Raw genomic sequence first — 20,263 nt, 5'->3', positions numbered from 1 at the left:
CAATGCAGTAGAGTTCATTCAAGCTGTCTTCAATGAAATGTAGGTAGGGAATAATAATAAATCAGTACTGGAAGCACAAATCCTATTTATCTGTTGGCCTCTGTTGTCACTAACTGAAAATTGGATTTGTGATCAATAGCTTAAACGTAAACAATGCACAGCATTTCTAGCTAGTTACGCCAGGTACCAGCACTTGGGATATATATTACAGCACATCCAATTGGTTATTCTACAGAAGTACTAAAAGAGGATGGGCAGAGGGTTGCAGGGGATATTAACAGAACACAATTTAAACAAATATTAAAACTGAGCTTAAGAATTGTAATGAGCCATGCAATCTCAAATGCAGATACGCTTAAGTTTCCTAAATAGCAAATCCTTTGGTCTCACCCAGGTTGAATGAACAGATTCACAAGATATATGGATTTGGCAGGGTTAAATTAGGAGAACAGATTGCATAAATTTGGCTAGTATTCCCTTGATTTAGGAAGGTTAAAGGGCAATCTGATTGAGATACTTAAAAGTATAAAATGAATTTGATGGGGTAATTACTGAGAAACCAGTTTGTACGGTGCGAAAATCCAGAACAAGGGGTCATAACCTTAAAATTAGAACTGGGCCATTCAGGAGTCAAATCTGGAAACACTTTTTCCACACAAATGGTAGTGGAAATCTGGAATTTTCTCCCTGAAAAGGTTACTGGATGCTGGTCAAATTAAAATTTTCAGGATCAAGATCAGTAGATTTTTGTAAAGAAAGGCTATCAAGGGATATGGAGCAAAGGTAGGCAAATGGATTTGAGGTACAGATCAGGTATGATCTAACTGAATGGCTGAATATACTGGAGGGGCTGAATGGTTAACTCTTGTTCCTATATAGAGTAAGAGTATCTTAGCCACTATCAGACAAAGCAATTATTTTATCTATTTCTGCCACTGATTACATATATATCATGTGCATATACATATGCATCATATACATTTGTGCCATACATATATCAGACTCAATAAAAAAATGTCAGAGTACTGATTCGCACCCACTAGATGTCATCAGTGTGTGCTACAAATTAAATGCCGCTGTGCTGTGAGGGGGAATTGCATTCATTTGAAATGAAACTAGGGTCATGAAATTCGTAAATTTCCATTCTCTGTCATATTGTTAAATGGAAAGTACTGAGTAATTCAGGCAGAAAAAAACAAAACACACTAACAAGGGTCTCATTTCAATTGCAGTTCAGAGCCTAAAACCAGTTGTAAACACAATAGCTAGAATTCAGGAGTTTTAAAAGATTGATAAGTAAAACAAAAATGCTTTTACACTGACAATTTAGGTAATCAATCTCTTTGTTGGCTTACAATTTTTATTCAATATAATGTAATTTACAACATACAGAACTCATATAGCACTGTTGATAAATACGTTTAAAACTGAAGGGAAAAAAAACCCTTCAGGAGTTGCAGAATTCCAACAACCCAGATTTCTAATTAAACAGGCCAATCAGATAGCTCAGAGCACAAATATCTTTTTTTCGTAATCTAGGTAGAAATTCTTTAGTATTTGATCTAATCAGTGTTCACATTGAGTATTCTGCAATGTACTCACTAAAATTCTTTTAATCAAGCACTTACCAGAGTCGCTCCAGAGAGGACCTCCAAGAGGGAGATTAAGTTATGTCCATCACGTAGATCTTCATAAAGATCATTTATGTGCTTCCGTACCTAAACAAAACCAGAAATCATCTTAAAGCAACTTTTCCTCTTCACAGTATAGTAAATTACAATTTTGACACGTATCTCAACTACTCAGATTCATTCTCTTTATCCAAAATTGATAATTCATCCTGGGGTACAGTTCTGCAGTTGACAGCTCTCCAAAAAGTAACCACTTTTCACTTCTGAACTGGGACAATGAGTACCTGCAGACTATTCGACCATGAGACTGATTACAGACTTAGTTATTCCTAACCTCATTTTTTACCCATGCATGGGCAGTAGTAGTAGGGTCAATAAGCCAATGATCAGAATCAAGGAGTCTGATTAATTTCCCCCTCTCTAATCCAGGATCACTGAAGCCAACTGTTCTTCTTTGCCACCACCCTTGAGATCAGCTAATAGACCAGACCATGTGCTTACATTTCTAATAAGCTTTTGTTACATTCTAATGAGCAAACCTGCCAAGAGATGTCACAAAATTAAGAGTTACAAGCAGATTGTCTGAGAAAACTGTTGCAATCATGGACACATAGAAGATTAGTCAGAAAATGGACTAAAAAGCTCCACGAAGAAAGTAAGATGAAGGGTTGAGTGTGTGGGGGAGAAAGATTCAACATTCTTTATTTTTAAATTAACTTAGCTTTCGCAAAGATGATGATTTGTTTTGCTGCCTTCAGACCTGCTTGGTCAGCGAAACAACATTGGTAGATTGTCAAGACAACAGTTTTTGAAAATGTAAAAGAAAAACTGTTTTCGTGCATCATGAATCATCCCCTCTCCATGGGAGCTGTAAATTATTTGACTCTGCCACATTTGCATTCAAAAGAGCTCTTAATATTATTGCAAAGTAGCAGCATCTGCAAATTAATTCTTACTGAAATGAGTCACTTTTTGCTATAGTTTAAAAACCATGCTTTCCATTATGCATTCTTAAGAATAAGAGAGATTATAGAAAACATGCTGCTCTAAGTACACAAAGAAAGTACAATGTTATCCTATACTTGAAGACATTTTGTATATTTGAAAAACTGACTTGCTCCATTTTCTTCTCCATACCGCTGGAATATGAACCGCCTGAAGGCCAGTTGGATGACTGAGTGCCCTGGTCTATGGGCTGCATCAATGCTATTCAAAACCACGTGCTAAGGTGCACAACAGTGTCCTTGGGATAACACTACTCCCACTCAACAGTAAACAACTACTTCTAAAAGAAAATGCAAAAGGTTGTCATTCGAAAAGCTTTCTTTCATAGGAGATCTGAGTAAATTATTTAAAGTCACAGTAACCTGCAGACAGCAGACTAATTTTCAATTGTGATTTCACACCTATCGAAATTATGAAAGTGAGGATTTTGACAATGTACACCTACTCGGTCATGCAGCACTCAACCTCACGACTTTCTTGCATCACAGGCTATTTAAATTTACCTCTGGTCAGCAGATATTCTAAAAAGTATTGCAGTGGATGTAAACAATTAACAGCAAACATGTTTGCAGGGAGGATGGGGTGGTGTAAGAAGGAATAACATTTAGTTTATCATGAGTAATGTGATAAGCAATCCACTGGGTGAGGCTCAATAATTTTGTACTTTGAGAAGTGAATCAAGTCTTACAGCTCTATTCATTTCAATGGATTAATGCCTATTGCAACTATAAATATATGAAAAAAATTCAATTTGATTTGCGATGTGTCTCCCATTTTTGTCAGAAAAGCTCGTTTTTGCCAATTATTTAGCCATACCAAATAAGTATATGTTAGACTCACTGCAGATTAGTTGCATCTGGCCAGCCTGACAGGTATACTCTAATGTGGTAGAAATTAACACCTATCTGACCCTTAGTCAAAGCACATGTTTTAAGCAAAAATTAGTTGTAAACATTATATCATGAACTTACAGTTCTATGTAGAATGTGGCAGTTTCAGTACATTAAAATTTAGACAATAGCATCCGAGTGTTTCCTGGACTGTAAGATTCAATTAAAGGCACAGCTTTTACTCACTTTCAGATGTTTGATACTTTGATACAGCAAGCACGCAGACAGCAGCTCATCAATGAGTGCAGCTAGTCACAGAACGTGAACTTGGGAATTTGGTAAGGGAATTCAGTGCAGTGAGGAAAGGGGGAAACAGCTAAGTGATTGATTGGTAAGTATTTTGCTCATTTATCTTTCAAAACTCGGGTAACATATTAGCAATTGTAAGTTTTTATTATAATTAGTAAGGTTTACTAGCAGTAGTAGAACTCATTGGTAGTAATAGGGTTTATTAATTATAAATTAGTTAAGAAAATAAAAATGCATTAATTAAATCATAATAATAATGGCAGGGTAGGTGATGTGTTGTGACTGCATAATGCAGGAGTTCCTGGACACCAGTGTGATCCAGGGCAAACAAGTCTGTAATAAATGTGAGCGACCTGAGGAACTTCGGCTCGGTCATTGAGCTGGAGGCCAAGATGCAGACACTGCAGTGCATCAGGGAGGAGGAAAGTTACCTGGAATTTTGTTCCAGGAGGTGGTCACATCTCTTAGATTAAGGTCTTCTGATTTTGTCAGTGTCAGGAGGATGTGACTGCGAGTGAGACAGGTAAGAGGATCGAGAAGGTTGAAGAGGAGGAGCCTCAGTTTTTGCAATTGTCCAATAGGTTCAAGGTTCTTGCAGCTTGTGGGGACTGCAGGGTGAATGAGCGAGCTGACCATAGTGCCGTGGTGCAGGAAGCCATTTAAGCTTGGGGGAGTTAATAGGAACGTAGTGGTAGCAGGGGACAACATAGTCAGGGGGATTGACAGTTCTCTGCAGCTGGGAGCGCGAGTCCAGACAGCTGTGTTGCCTGTCCAGTGCCGAGGTTTTGGATATCTGCTCAGGGTTGTAGAGGAACTAGCAGTGGGAGGGGGCAGATCCAGTTGTCATGGTCTATGTGGCACCAAAAACAGAAAGGACTAGGAAAGAGGTTCTGCTGAGAGATTGGTCAGATTTTAAGAAATAGCAAAGAATGATTGAAAAATAGGGAGGAAGTTGAGTATGATAGAAAGCTAGCTAGTGGTATAAAAACAGATAGTAAGAGTTTCTATGAGTATTTAAATAGGAAAAGGATAACTAAAGTCAGTGTTGGTCCTCCAGAGCACGAGTCTGGGGAATTGATGATGGAAAACAAGGAAAGGATGGAGGCATTAAACAGGTTGTGTGTGTTTGTCTTCACTGTAGAAGACTTAGAAAATTTCCCAAAGATACTTTTAAGACTGAGATGAAGAGATTTGTTTTTCTCTCAGAAGGTCGTTAATATGTGCAATTCTCTTCCCTAGAGAGCAGTGAAGGCTGGGTCATTGAATTTGTTCAAGGCAGAGTTAGATTTTTGATAACAAGAGAGTCAAGGGTTATGGGGGGCAGACAAGATCTTATTTAATGGCAGGGTGGGCTTGAGGGGCCAAATGACCTACTCCTGCTCCTAAGTCCTATGTTCCTAAAAAATTAAATCATCATATTTTCTTTTGAACCCACCGGCTACAAACTACTGCAACACAGATCTTTTTAATATTGTTCAAATTACAATAAATTGGCAATCTCACTCCTAGATTATGTACTCATGAATATTCATTCCTACAAAGATACCTCCAACAGTGTGCCCTCCAATACTCTACTCTCAAATAGCTTCTGGACTTGTTACATGATATGATGGCCATTACAAAGACATGGTTACAAATCCAAAGGCGTGGTTAGGTGGATTGACTACGGTTAAATTTCCCCTTACAGTGCATGTGCCCTGTGATGAACTGGCATCCCGTCCTGGGTGTACCCCACTTAGCGCCCATTGCCTGTCAGGATAGCCTCAGAATCCCCGCGACCAGTGGATACATACAGCAAACATTGAACTGAGTCCTTTATGAAACATTTTCTTGAACAACAACATATGGAGCTATTCAGATGTGAGATAAGTGTTTCCATGTGGAATTTCAACAATGATTTTACTGAACCCATTGCACTGATAGGCCAAAGTTTTAGTGACAATGCACAATACCAGTCTAAGTGACCCAATCTACAGCATTCACCTTGAGCAAAAACAGGGCCCATAGCCAGCAGTAAGTTGCACTGAAGTACAATCGCAGTGCTCTCTTCTTACCTACTTGACTTAGACTTGTCTTAAGATGTAATAATTGCATTGTTAAATAGGAGAGCATCACCCAGCTATCTGGGGAAAAGTTAATGCTATTGCATTATCTACAATGTCAACACTATTTTTGAACAGAACAGATCTTTCTTTTGGGTCCACCTCAGCATTTTAATTGCAGTAAATATATAAACAATGGAAAATGCATGTAGCAGTTTTATGAAAGTAACGTTTAATCCAATTTTACACGTGGTTAGTCCATTACAAAAATAATTAAATCTTTAACAGAGATCATACCACTTTAGTTCAAAGTATCCTTTTACCCTTTCACAATGATTGCAATGCAGTGCTGTCAAAATAAAAGTTAACCAAATATAACTTGAGCCATAAATACAGATACGAATAATAGAGAATTGTTTACTTCATATTTTTAAAATATTTTTGATGGCACATAGAGAAATTTATATCTTTACTGCTTAAAAAAAACTTTCCCAAATTACTGTTTATTCTTTTGAGACTGGTTATTCAGCAAAGTCTGAATAGATACCAATTTCTGAATAGAACCTGTCAAATATCATTAGCATGGAGGTTTCACCAAATAGATAGGCTTGTTCTCAAATGACTCAAGTCCAACGGTGACAGTAATACGATAACTGTACAGAACAGCCATCCTTCAACCAGTCTCTTGAGTTATTTCAAAAGGTCTTTGAAAATATGTCCTTGAAATACAAAGCAGATTTATTCCAAAAAGGGTCACACTGAAGCACAAAGTTCTCTATTTCTACTGTAGCCCAGAATCCTGAGATGAGGTCAGTCACGTAAAATTTCATAGTGAGAGCATAACAAACAAACAAAGACCTTGTTCTTTCCAAGATTGTGCAGAATTAAAGTATACATACCAGGTTCCTCTGAACTGTAATTGTTAAGGATTATTAATGACTGAAAGCCTTATACTCAGTATAAAACACTAAGCACTGGCCTACTTGTGCAGCTCAATACCTTCTCTAAAGTGTTCCTGATCTATCTATCCATCTCCCTCCCTTTGCTAGATCTAGTTGTCATTCACTTGACAGCTGCAATGTCCAGGTTTATGAACTGTATTACCTGAATCCATTTAGGATAGCTCTTTGGAATTTGAATACAGTACAATCAGGTAAACAAGAATGGGTTTGTCATGCTTTTCTTGCTATGAATGAATTTGTAGGGCAGACATAATGACCAAGTTGTCCTCATGCTTGCTATGAATACACCCAGTTTAGTGCAAATATTTCAAATGGTGTCAGAGATGTTCACAATAGACATGGGATCCAAGCATCTGGTCGCAAGCAAAATTTTGTAACAGCTATTAGCTGAGCCATTCAACTGGCCTTTAGGTAATAACACAAGAACCCAGGTCTCACTACAAATTGTAAAGTTGAAAGGCAATGAAGTTTAGCAAACTTTAACCTGCCAGCACACATGGAACACAACTTTATCTTCATATTCTTTTCAACTTGCAGACCTCCAGTGTGGGGCACTAATGTAGTTCTACAGCCTACATATAGTGATATTAATAAGGGAAAGCAGATAGTGCAATAAGTAATTATCAGTTTTATACAAACTAAGAAAGCAGCACTACTTTTTCTTTCCCACTAACTGTTTAGGAATGTACAGAGTGCAAGGTCTATTCCGACTGAATGCAGGATAATTCAGTCTTAATTTCTATTTGCAAATTGCATTCTTGTTCAAAGTAAATGAATGTTGTAGCAGAGATACACACAAAAAATGCTAAGCAGCATTGTCTTTGAGAATGTTAATGTTTGCCAAGAGGTAATAAAAGATCGAATGCAGTAGGGCTTATCACATAAAAACCTCACACTTCAAAAGTGTTTTCATAAGTTAGTTTGCAAATGCTCTGAATGAATGAGTTTATTCATTGATTATCCCAGTCTTCCTAATGTATGTTCCTCTTCTCAGACATTTACAATCTTTCATCAATCCCACACTTTGGTACACAAACTATACTGACATTCATTTATTCTGAAATTATTTTGAAAACTGCTATTATATCGACTGCATAACCTCCACATCCTGAAAGCCTTAAGTAGGCAAAACTATAGCCCTGAAATTCTCATTGAAACATTCTCCTTCAAATAGCAACTGATGGCACTGTTTTACAGTGGTCATTACACTAAATCAACACACAGTAGCACAAAACACCAGGGGCAAATAGTATAAATTACATCAAATTAATAATTGGGCAGAAGTATTAACATTTCTTTCGAAAATTTTTGCATGCAAAATGAATGAAACGGAGACACACAAATTGACCAAACTTCCAGGACATCAACCCTCAGAAGTGTGCAAAGTCATTAAATATGCAAAGACCTACAAAGGGATAGTCATTCCTACCTGAAGAAAAGTAAATTTCAGCAAAGTCAGATAGAAACTACATATTACAATGCAATAAATATATAATCTGTAAAACAAAAGGCTAATATATTGAAAATATAAATCTTTTGATCCTCACAATGTTTTATGGTAATCCCTGCAACTGAAAATCATTCAATGGACAGCCATCATACTAATACAATATTAATGTTCTTTTCAAATTGCAGGAATAACTTTCTATTTCAGTTTTATCTGCTGAAACAATAGGCTCCTAGAAAAAACATTACATTTAAATGAAAAGCATTAGCTTGCTTGTCTTGCCAAAGCCAAAAAAGCTTCAACTACTTTAAGTAGCTAACGTGAATTAGAAACAGGTACAGGTACATTCCACAGTTTTGGGTTTCCAGCATCCGCAGTTTTTTGCTTTTATCATTCCACAGCCCAGTTTGGGATTAACAAAGCTTTTGTTCTGATCAGAAACAGTTGCCTTGAGCAGTGACTGAATGTCATTATTCTATATCTGTGGATCTTCTAACACCCTGTCCATTTGTGCTTCCACTGCACATTGCTCTTATGACAATCTTTACCTGAATCATGAATGCTAAACTTTGCAAGACAATAGCAAAAAACTGCAGATGCTGGAAATCCAAAACAAAAACAAAAATACCTGGAAAAACTCAGCAGGTCTGGCAGCATCTGCGGAGAGAAGCACAGTTAACGTTTTGAGTCCGAATGGCCCAAGGGTCACTTGGACTCGAAACGTTAACTGTGCTCCTCTCCGCAGATGCTGCCAGACCTGCTGAGTTTTTCCAGGTATTTTTGTTTTTGTTTTGCAAGACAATTATTGCTTTAAAATATACCTTTAACTCAAAGTAAAACAGAACGTTCTGAAAAGGGGGGTGGTGAATTAATGGTAAATACATCAGCCTGGAGAAGTGCCCATGTGAATTCAGTTTGCCATGGGATGAGAGCTGAGAAGGGATAGAAAGTCAAATACAAACCCGTTGAGATGACGAGCTGCAGTTTTTAAGCACTCCTCTCAGAAGCTCACAGAACAGAGAAAAAGCTGCTGCTGAGAAGCAGGGAGGAGAGAATTGAAACTTCCAGGAACAGGTCTTCTCTGTTCTGTACAAAATGAGTGGGTGGAGTGGGGGGCGGTGGTGGTGTGGGAAAATAGTTTTAACGGAGCCAACTAAACCATTTAAAAAGAGATGGACACAGGATCTGGAACTCTGGATTGTCAGGATTGCTGTGACCTGAGGAGGGGGCGGGGTTGGGGGGTCATCATGCTGTTTCTTGATGGTGACAGTCGTAACCAGAAAAACTCAGGCAGAGCGGAATGTTTGTTGAAGGACACTGGAAGTTTCAACCTGGTGGGACGGGAAGTGGAGAACCTCTGCTGGTGAGCTAGGAGTGACTTTGAGACTGTCTATTTAATACATACATGTCTGTCAGTGGCGTGGTGTGGTATAGAGTTAAAAAGTGTTTCATAAGGCATATTCTGACTGCGTTAGTGAGTTAATGCAAAACTTACCTTTTTCTTTAGTTTCATGCATCAGTTGCTCATTAATTAATGCTTGATGTTATTTTAGTTTGATTATTACTGTAAAAGTCTTGAAAAGTGAAATCTTGCACTTTGATTATTTCAACGGCCATTGTGGGGATTCCTTTCTTTTAAAAAGTTATCAAGCCCCACGGGGATTGTAACAACTTCTCTGGGTTTGGGGTTGCATGATTTTGGAGATACAGACACACATATATAAAAACATTATAGATAAGATACATATATTATTATTTACATATAAAAATATTATACACAAACATATGGAGAGAGGGGAGAGAGAGGGGGGAGAGAGAGAGGGGGGAGAGAGAGAGAGAGAGAGGGGGGAGAGAGAGAGAGAGAGAGAGGGGGAGAGGGGGGAGAGAGAGGGGGGAGAGAGAGGGGGGAGAGAGATGGGGGAGAGAGAGGGGGGAGAGAGAGAGGGGAGAGAGAGGAGAGAGAGGGGGGAGAGAGAGGGGGGAGAGAGAGGGGGGGAGAGAGAGGGGGGGAGAGAGAGGGGGGGAGAGAGAGGGGGGAGAGAGAGGGGGGAGAGAGAGAGGGGGGAGAGAGAGGGGGGAGAGAGGAAGAGAGCGAGGGGGAGGGAGGGAGGGAGGGAGAGAGAGGGGGAGGGGGTGAAGAGAGAGGGGGGGGGTGGGAGAAAGGAGGGGAGGGAGGGAGAGATAATTCTGACCTTTTGGCAACAGAACAGGATTCTTTGCTGCTGATTTTTGCACAAACTTTGCAGTACAGGAATGTACGCAATACAAATCAACACAAAATCATCCGCCATGACAGTGGGTGATGTGAAATAACAGAAGTCAAGAATTTTTCAGTTCGGTGGATCTACCCAAGGCAAGACAGCACCAGGGAAATATCACTAATATTTGGGGAATGATAGGAGGAGACAGTGATGGGTTAGCCAGAAGTGCCAAGTGGATGATCCATCTCGACTTCCTTGTGAGGTCTCCTGCATCACAGATGCCAGTCTTCAGCCAATTTGATTCACTCCACATATCAAGAAATGGCTTAAGGCACAAGCAAAAGCTATCTGCCCTGACAGCATCTCAGCAGTATAGAGGACTTGTGTTTCAGAACTAGCCTGGCCCCTAGTTGAGCCGTTCCAGTACAGCTACAACACTGGTATCGACATGACAATGTGAAACATTGCCTAGGTACATCCTGTCCACAAAAAAACTGGCCAATTCAGCCTACTATCAATCATCAAAGTGATGGAAGGTGTTGTCTACAGTGCTTCTGAGGAGCACTTACTCAATGACCTGCTCACAGGTCATGGTTTGGGCTCCACCAGCACCACTCAGCTCCAACGCTTATTGCACCCTTGGCCCAAACATCAACAGGAGAGTTCAATTCTAGAGGTGAGATAAGAGTGATTGCCCTTGATATCAAGGCAGCTTTTGACCAAGTGCAGCATCAAAGAGCCCTATAACAAAACTGAAGTTAATGGGAACCTCTCCACTGGTTGGAATCATACCTAGCATAAAGGAAGATGGTTGTGGTTTGTTGGAGATCAATGGTCTCAACACCAGGCCATGACTCTCAGGGTACATCATCTTCAGTTGCTTTATCAATGACCTCCCTGCCAACAGAGTCTGAAGTGGGAATGTCTGCTGATGATTGCACAGTATTAAGTACCATTTGTAACTCCTCAGATACTAAAGCACTCCATGCCATCTTACAACAAGACATTGGGCAGCATTCAGACTTGGACAGATCAGTGACAAGTAATATTTCTGCCCCACAAGTTCCAGGCAATAAGGACCCTCAACAAAGAAAAATCTAACCATCTCCCCTTGACATTCAGCTGCATTACCATCACTGAATCTCCCATCCCCAACACCATGGGAGTTACCATTGGCTAGAAACCATATAAATACTGTGGCTACAAGTGCAGGTCAGAGGCTGGGAATTCTGCAGCAAGTAACTCACCACCTGACTCCCCAAAGCCTGCCCACCATCTACAAGGCACAAGTCAGGAATGCGATGGAATTCTCTCCACTTGCCTGGATGAGTGCAGCTCCGACAACTCAAGAAACTCAACAACACCCAGGCCAAAGAAGTCTGCTTGATTGGCACCCCATCCACCACCTGAAACATTCACTCCCTCCATTGCCAGCACAAGGTTCAGTGCAGCCGCTCATCGAGGCTTCTTTGACAGCACCTTCCAAATCCATGACCTCTGCTTTCCAGAACGAGGGCAGCAGTGAAATAAAAATGGAAATTAGGAAAACAAAGAGGGCATAAAAGAATATTGGCAATAAAAGCCCAAAGATGCTTTATCAACATATTAAGAGCAAGAGGATAACTAAGGAAAGAGTAGGGCTCATAAAAGACCCAGAGGAAGTGTAGAGGAAGATGATCTGGGTATAATTCTTAATGAATACTTCAAGTCTGTCTTAACAAAAGAGGGGAATAATGCAGACATTGTAGTTAAGGAGGAGTGTAAAATATTGGAGGTGATAAACATAGGGAGAGAGAAAGTATTTAAGGGATTAGCATCCTTAAAGGTGTCTAAATCACCAGGCCAGATGAAATATCCCTAGGCTGTTAAAAGAAGCCAGAGAGGAAATTAAGGGTAATTAAGGTGGCTAATGGAATGCTATCCTTTATTAAGAGAGGGATTGAACATAAAAGTAAGTATGTTATGCTTCAGTTATACAGAGCATTGGTGAGACCACATCTCGAACATTGGACCATACAATTTTGGTCTCCTTATTTCAGGAAGGATGCAAATGTATTTGAGGCAGTTCAGAGGAGGTTTACTAGATCGGGTTGTCTCAGAGGAAAGGTTAGACAGACAGGGCTTGTTTCCACTGGAGTTTAGAAGAATGGGGGAGGTATGACTTGGTTGAAGTATATAAGATCCTGAATGGTATTGATAAGGTGGACGTGGAAAGGATGTTTCCCCTTGTGGGTGAGTCCAGAGCTAGGGTGCATGGTTTTAAAATTAGGAGTTGCCATTTTAGGATAGAGATGTGGAGAATTTTTTTTCTGAGGGTTGTGCGACTTTGGAATTGTCTGCCTCAAAAGGCTGTGGAGGCGGGGTTATTGAATATTTTTAAAGCAGAGGTAGATAGATTCTTGTTAGGCAAGGGAATCAAAGGTTATCGGGGGTAGATAGTAACGTGGAACTCAAAACACAAACAGGTCAGCCATGATCTTACTGAATGGCAGAGTAGGCTCGAGTGGCCAAATGGCCTACTTCTGCTCCTATTGCATGTAGTGGATGCTCTAACCATCATTTTCAAATCCTCACTGGATTCAGGTATGGTGCCAGAGGATTGAAGGATTGCTAACATTGTACCTTGTTTAAAAGTGGAGCAAGGGATAAACTGAACAATTACAGGCCAGTCAGTCTATCCTCGGAAGCAAATTATTGGAATCAATTCTAAGAGACAGGATAAACTGTCATTTAGAAAGGCACAGGTTAATTAAGGAGAGTCACCATTGGAAGATCGTGTCTGACAAACTTGATTGAATTCTTTGAGGAGGTAACAAGGAGGATTGATGAGGGTAGTGCTGTGGTCTACATGGATTTTAGCAAGGCTTCTGATAAGGTCCCACATGGTAAAGTGTTTAAAAAAATAAAAGCCAATGGGATCCAGGGAACTGTAGCAAGCTGCATAAAAATTGGCTCAACAGCAGGAAACAAAAGAGTTAAAGGTCATCGGACGTTTTTGCAACTGGTAGACTGTTTCCAGTTGGGTTCCGCAGGGCTCCATACTAAATCCCCTGCTTTTTGTGGTATATATTAATGATTTGGACTTAAATATAGGGGGCATGATCAAGAAGTTTGCAGACAACACAAAAATTGGCCGTGTGGTTGATAGCGAGGAGGGAAGCTGCAGACTGCAGGAAGCTATCAATGGACTGGTTCAGAAAAAGTGCCAAATGGAATTCAACACAGAAAAGTGAGAGGTGATGCATTTGGGGAGGTCAAACAATGCAAAGGAATACACAATAAATGGGAGGTGCAGAGGAAGTGAGGGACCTTTGAGTTGTCATGAAGCTATTAATGTATATAGTATTTTGGAAAATATATATTTTATTAAACTAGAGGTTTAGTCTGCAGGTATGTCTTAATTGGATTAAAGTCAGCTAGTCTGGGTGCTTTGATGTACTAGTTTGCGATGTAAGAGAGATAGCATGCATTTGCATTTTTTGAATAGAGCATTCAAGAAGTGGGGTGAAAACTTAACGCTCTTCTAGCAGCTATGAAGCAATATGTTTATATTACTAATAAAATTGGTACTATGAAAGAGGTTTCATTGTTAAAAGGTAAAGTTCAAAGAGACTGGTGAGACAATGAGAATTTGAATTCAATCAGTGGTGGTAGCTATAACTTCAGTCGTTTTCGGGTGTGCAGGCAGCGGCAAAGTAAGATCAAAAGGCAAGTCTCCAACTGGATCCACAGTGAAAGGAACCTCATTTTGAATTCGTACGGTAAAAATGCTTTGCCTGGTGTTTGGTTAAGTCTATGGGTTGCTGTTGCCTTAATGGAGATTTGTTTGGGAGTTTGTTAAAAGTTATGATAGTAGCAATTTGTAGCCATGTGTACATATATTATAACCTGTGTAAATTAACAAATGTTTCATTTGGTTTAATGTAAAACCTCAAGAATTAGTGGTCTGATTCCTGAGTTTAGAATCGCATCTCAAACATAACACTTAAAATTATTGGTTATGACAGTTGTTTAAAGTTTCCCTCTGGGATTTTTAAAATAACACCACTTTACCAATTGCATCGGTCATAACAGAGTGCATGTCCACAGATCCCTGAAGGTAGCAGGACAGGTCAATAAGGTGGATAAGGCGGCATGTGAAATTCTTTCCTTTTATCAGCTGAGGCATGGAATACAAGAGCAGGGAGGCTATGCTGGCACTATATAAAACACTAGTTGGGCCACAACTTGAGTACTGCGTGCAGTTCTGGTCACCACAGTCCAGAAATAATTTAACTGCAGTAGAGAGAGGATACCGAAGAGATTCATGAGGATGTTGCCAGAACTGGAAAATTGCAGCTATTAGGAAAGATTGGATAAGTTGGAGGAGGCTGAGGGGAGATTTGATTGAGGTGTATGAGGTTGTGAGGGGCCTGGATAGAGTGGATGGGAAGGACCTATTTTCCCTTAGTAGAGAGGTCAGTGACAAGGGGGCATAGATTTGAAGTAATTGGTAGAAGGTAGTGGAGGGAAGAGGAGGAGGGCTCTTTTTCACCCGGAAGATGATAGGGGCCTGGAACTCATTGCCTGGAAAGTGGAGGCAGAAACCCTGAACTCATTTAAAAGGTGTCTGGATGTGCACCATAAGTCCTGTAACCTCCAGGGCTACAGGCCAAGTGCTGGAAAATAGAATTAGGCTGGGGGTTTTGTTTTGTGGCCGATGCAGACACTATGGGCCGAGTGGCCTTCTTCTGTGTTGTAAATGTTTCTACATTTTCTAAATATTTGAAAAGAACGAATTTGCAGGGGTGTGAGGGAAGGGCAAGGGAGTGTCAATACATGAACTTCACCTTAGGAACCATCACGGACAAGTTGGGCTGAATGGCTTTCTGTGCTGTAACGATTTAAAGAAGTAAAAAGAGATCAGTTTATTTGAAATTCCATGTGCTGGCTAAAATATTTAATTGTTAACTGAAGGGCTTCTAACATTGAGTTGAACTTCTGGGACAGCAAAGCTGAGAACATAAAGAGAGAGAGTTCTAGATGCAAGACTCCAGGGTTAAAGAATACCAGGAGAGTCATGATCAAGTTGGTTACGCTTAAGATGTTAGCGACGTCGGTGCTGAATGAGGAATCTACATCCTCAGGGCAGTTGGAGGAGATTTTAAAGGACAATCATGCCAAAATGAGAAGACCCACGAAATCTTAACCCCAAAACAAATCTTTGAAACAGTACTCAAACCAAGTTTTTGAGGGCGTAAGTTAAATGGGGTTAGAAGGAAAGTTGGGTTAAGAACTTCAATTTAAAGTATGAGTAACTATGTTCATTTCAAAATCGTTATTGTAACTATTTGAGAGAGCATAGTTATTAATAGTCATGATCTTTGATGTTTGTGTAGTAAAGTTCTTTTGTTTTAAACCGTGAACCTTGTGACCTCATTCCTTTAATAAACATCTAGGTTTTCAGATTTCCAAAAACAGTGTCGCTGATCTCTACCGAGATCATAACATTAGAGATATTTTACCGCATCAGAGGTCAAATCAGAAAGCAGCACAAAACCATTCCCCTTCACTGTTTCCAGGTTTAACAATCCAAGAGTGTGGTAGAGTTAAGGCAGGAGAGCAAAGTAGTAATATGGGAAATGAGGGTCAGAGAATGACAGGAAGGGAAAGAACAAAAAAACCTAAGAATAAATCAACAGTCAAGACTGGATGTTGCAAAGATAACAAAAAGACAAAACTAAAGGCTCTATATCTGAATGCATGTAGCATTCATAACAAAATAAATGATTTGATAGCATGTCATTCTAACTTTACATGAAGTCAGTATAGGTAAAAATAAAAACTTCTAATAATTTATAAGCCTAAAAGCAGGGTTATGCAAGTTTTATGTGATTAGTTAATTCTCCCATAAGCCAAGCGTTATCATGTAACCTTGTTTCTGCCACATGTTGATCAATTAACAAAGTTAACATATTTTGAAGGTTAAAAGGGGGCAATAATTTCAATCAGAGGGAAAACGCTGAGAGTAAAGTGGTCCATGATCTGGAACACATATTTGTGCTGTGAGTATTCACCATTTGGTAAGCTTCCATGGAGCAGTATTATGCAGACTGTAGAGGGTAAGACATTAGACTTCAGCGTTGCAGGAAAAACTAATTTTCTAGAAATGGGCATATAGGAAAGGGTAATTGCAATTTGTCCAAACAGTGGTCAATGGAGAATTATTTATAAATCCTTGCATCGTGCAAGGCATAGATCACATGACGTACATATGGTTTCTGAAGTCCAAAGTCGTCCTGATTTCACAAATAAACCATAATATTAAATCAGAAGTGGTACAATAGCATTTAGTACATCATCATGTCATTAGCCCTTAAAAATATAAATACAACTCTGTGGATGTCAAAAATGCTCACCATAATAAGGACTAAACCAAAAAATATTAACTGCTTGTCGCTCATCATTATCTATTCTTCCCTATCCCTATTCCAGGCAGCTTTACAGCATAGCATTATTTCATTGTTTGCATTTAGCACTCATGTCATATGAAGGAATTTGGTGTTCAGCTGTGGTGACTGGACTTTCAATAGAAAGAGACGTTATCCTCGTAGTTAAATGTAGAAATCACAACAAGGTTTAAAAATATTAAATAATAAAATGTATCTTGTGGATGACTTAAAGTTGAAAAATACATTTACATCAACTAAAATTAGTTGATCAACTTTAAATTTACTTCTAGCATACGAAAAAGAAGTTAAGAAAGAATCTGGGTGAGCTTTTGCATTGTCAGTGATTTCTGGTGGTGTTGCACACAGTGGGCCAAGGACCCAGGACATGTCAGGCCAGGATCCACAACAGTAAGGACCACTGAAGTGGCAGCAAGTTGCAAAGACGTGGGCACAAAAAGTCAGCGGGAAGATCTGTGGGGGCAGGCCCGGGAGTGGTGCTACCACAACTTTGGACTTAAAGAAATATCTTAAGGTGCTTCAAAGAAGGTGAACAGAGACACTGAATCAAAGGAGAAGATATTAGACGAGGTTACTAAAAGCTTGGTCAAAAAGGGTTTAAGTGTAATTATAAAGGAGAACAGGTGATAGAGATTTAGGCCAGGGTTACACAATGAGTTATCAGACGATTCCAGGGCTGGAGGAGATTACAGAGATAAAAGATGGAATATGGCCATGGAAGAATTTGAAGAGAATTTTGGTGGGGTTAGGGAACTAGAAGCCAATGTAGGTGAGCACAGTGGTCCTTGATGCCAGTTAGGCTATGGCCAGCAATGTTTTATATTCATTTAAGTATATGCAGGTGGAGGGTGGGAGGCTGGGCATGAGAATGTTGGAATAGCCAAGTCTGGAGGTGACAATAGCGTAGAGTTTCAGCAACTGATAGACTGATGCAGGAATAGAGATAGGTAATGCTGCAGACTTGTAAGTAGCTGATTTTCTTTTTGAAAGGGCATAGAGATGAATGGTCAGTAAGGGGCCAAGAGGACACAAATTACAAGCAGTTGCCTTCAACTTGTGACAGTGGCCAAGGGAGGGGGCAGAATCAGTGATGAGGGTGATGACTTAAAGATCAATGATGACTTTATATCACCCCAAAGTTAAACTGCCATAAATTTCAGCTCATCGAGGACTGAATGCCAGACAAGCAGATTGACAACACAGTGGCAAAAAAAGAGGAGAAAGGTGGTGGAGAGGCAGACATGGGATTTGTCAGTGTAGATGTGGGAGCCAACTGCACGATCTTGGTTATGTTACCAGATGTAGATGTTGAAGGGACAGAGCACTGAGAGGATGTTAGGGCTCTTCAGGGGTTGTAGTGCAGGGCAGGGAGAGAGGCCATTGCTAGAGATGCTCTGGTTATGTTAGGATAGATAAAAGAGTGGAACAAAACCAGGGCTGTTCCACTCAGCTTGACAATGGAAGATGACATGGTTGACTACATTCAAGGCTGCTGAGGCATCAAGAAGGGGCAGTGCATCACTATCACAGAGGATGTAGCTTGTGACTTTGATTAGGGATGTTTCAGTGGAAACTTAATTGGAGCGATTCAAACATGGATGCATAAAAAAGATGGGTACAGTTTTGGAAGGCAATAAGATGTTTGTTCAAGACTTCAGAAAAGGAAGAGTTTAAAGATGTGGTAGCAGTTTTTTTTTTTGAGGGGTGGGGTGTGGTTGATTACGTCTGTTTTGAAAAGAGACCCCGTAGTCAAAAGGGAGCCATTTACTATTTCAGGTAGGAAGGGGCCAGAAAACACGTGGTCAGCAGTTTGGTGGGAATAGGCTGAAGAAGCCAGAAGGTGAGTCTCATGACCAAGGTGAACTTGCAGAGGATATGACAGTAGAGAATCTAGAGAAAGACTCCGGTTTAGGATTAGGACAGGATGATTGTAGCACAGGCATTTGAACAAATGTACTCAAGCTTTATGACAAAATCCATGAGTTCCTCACACTTTTTTGGAGGAGAGGGAAGAGGAGTTTAAGGAGACAGTTGCTCGCAGAAGAAACTGGAGAATTATCTTCACATTCCAGCATGATATGGGATGGTAGCAATTTTGGCAGAGAACAGTGAGGTCTAATACCACTTGATGCAGCCCAGCCAGGTTTGGCAAGGGATAGATAAACCAGGTCTTGGAAGGGGGTAGGTGGTCTGGATGGTGAGGGAGACAAAAGAGAGTGTTCAGAGAAGGCCTCGTCAGTGAGTGAGATCATGGAAGTAAACAGGCCATGTGAGACGTCAGGATCGACAGGGTGACTGTGAATATGGATAGAGTTAAATGGAAGGGAAAGGCAATAAGCAAAATCCAAAGAGAGGACTCAGCATTATATTATTTGTAAAGAGCTAGGAACTAATTGTTATGCAAATATATATCGCAGGATGCCACATTCACTGTTGCACTGCAGTCACGTGCCAACCAGCAACAAATCAGTCGATTAGTCCACCAGCCACGTGGAGAACAGCAAGAAATGCACTCGATGAAGCTCCAGAATTTTGAGTCCAAAGTGTGATTATTTCTAACTTTGACAATCCAGAAGACATACTGTGATGGCAGTGGTTGTCTGAGTTAAAACTGTTACAAAAGCCAGATTTAGCTCATTAGAGAGTAAGGGGGAGGAGGCTCCAAGTCCCAAAAGTCCCTAAGAGTTTCTGTGCACATGTACACCAGGAGCAAGCTGCGCATGCGTAATTCAACATTTTTAAGTTCTTTAGACTGAGGATGGGCCCTGCGTGCCTGCACAAAAAGAAAATGCCACGAAGAAAACAGGGTCGTGTGACCCAGAAGCAGGGCACCATAATCAGGAGTGTGTTCCAGACAGGGAACAGGGAGAGGTCCCCCAGCCGCCGAAGTTCAGAGAAACCCAGACCCAATGCCAGCTCAGTGAAGCCAACCGTCCAATGAAGAGCTAGAATTATGGCAGTAAGTAAAGGCCCGAGTGCATACTTGGGAATCCAGGGGAACAGAGTCTCAGGAGAGGAGATTGAAACCCTGCGAGGTGGTCTGTCGGTGAGGCCCTGCAAGATGCAGAGACTTTTGGGGAGAATTCCAAGATGAGATCTTTGAAGGTGAAGACTGGAATCCCTCGTGAAAGAGACAGGGTTTCAATGAGATTGGTTAACTCAGTGTTTGCTGACATCAGGTTGGGTTGTTGAGAAATTCGTGGACTGTGTCTTAGTTACATCTGCCATTTATTGTGCAATATGATGTGTTCAAACTCAATTGATCTGTTAATTCACATGTAACTCATATTAACCTTGAATGTTAGAGTATAAGATAGATATTGTAAACTGTTTTATTTTTCTGACCTTGTATAGTAAAGTTTATTTTTGTTTGTTCAAAACCCATGG

At 40.2% G+C, this 20,263-nt stretch overlaps 1 protein-coding gene across 4 annotated transcripts in view; it reads right to left on the bottom strand.

Annotated features, from left to right (window-relative positions):
* The window catches only part of LOC144695942 (microtubule-actin cross-linking factor 1-like), a 554,471-nt gene that overhangs the window by 359,406 nt on the left and 174,802 nt on the right, over window positions 1-20,263 (bottom strand). For all 4 annotated transcript variants that reach the window (XM_078567039.1, XM_078567041.1, XM_078567037.1 and 1 more), the window contains exon 3: window positions 1,629-1,718. In XM_078567039.1, the coding sequence (XP_078423165.1) occupies window positions 1,629-1,718 (90 nt within the window). The remainder of the gene's footprint in view (window positions 1-1,628; window positions 1,719-20,263) is intronic.

This window comes from Cetorhinus maximus, chromosome 21 (genome assembly GCF_964194155.1).
Source record: "Cetorhinus maximus chromosome 21, sCetMax3.hap1.1, whole genome shotgun sequence".
NCBI classification, from domain to species: Eukaryota; Metazoa; Chordata; class Chondrichthyes; order Lamniformes; family Cetorhinidae; genus Cetorhinus; species Cetorhinus maximus.
Note: the sequence above shows the minus strand (reverse complement) of the source record. Positions and strands in the feature narration are given on the sequence as shown.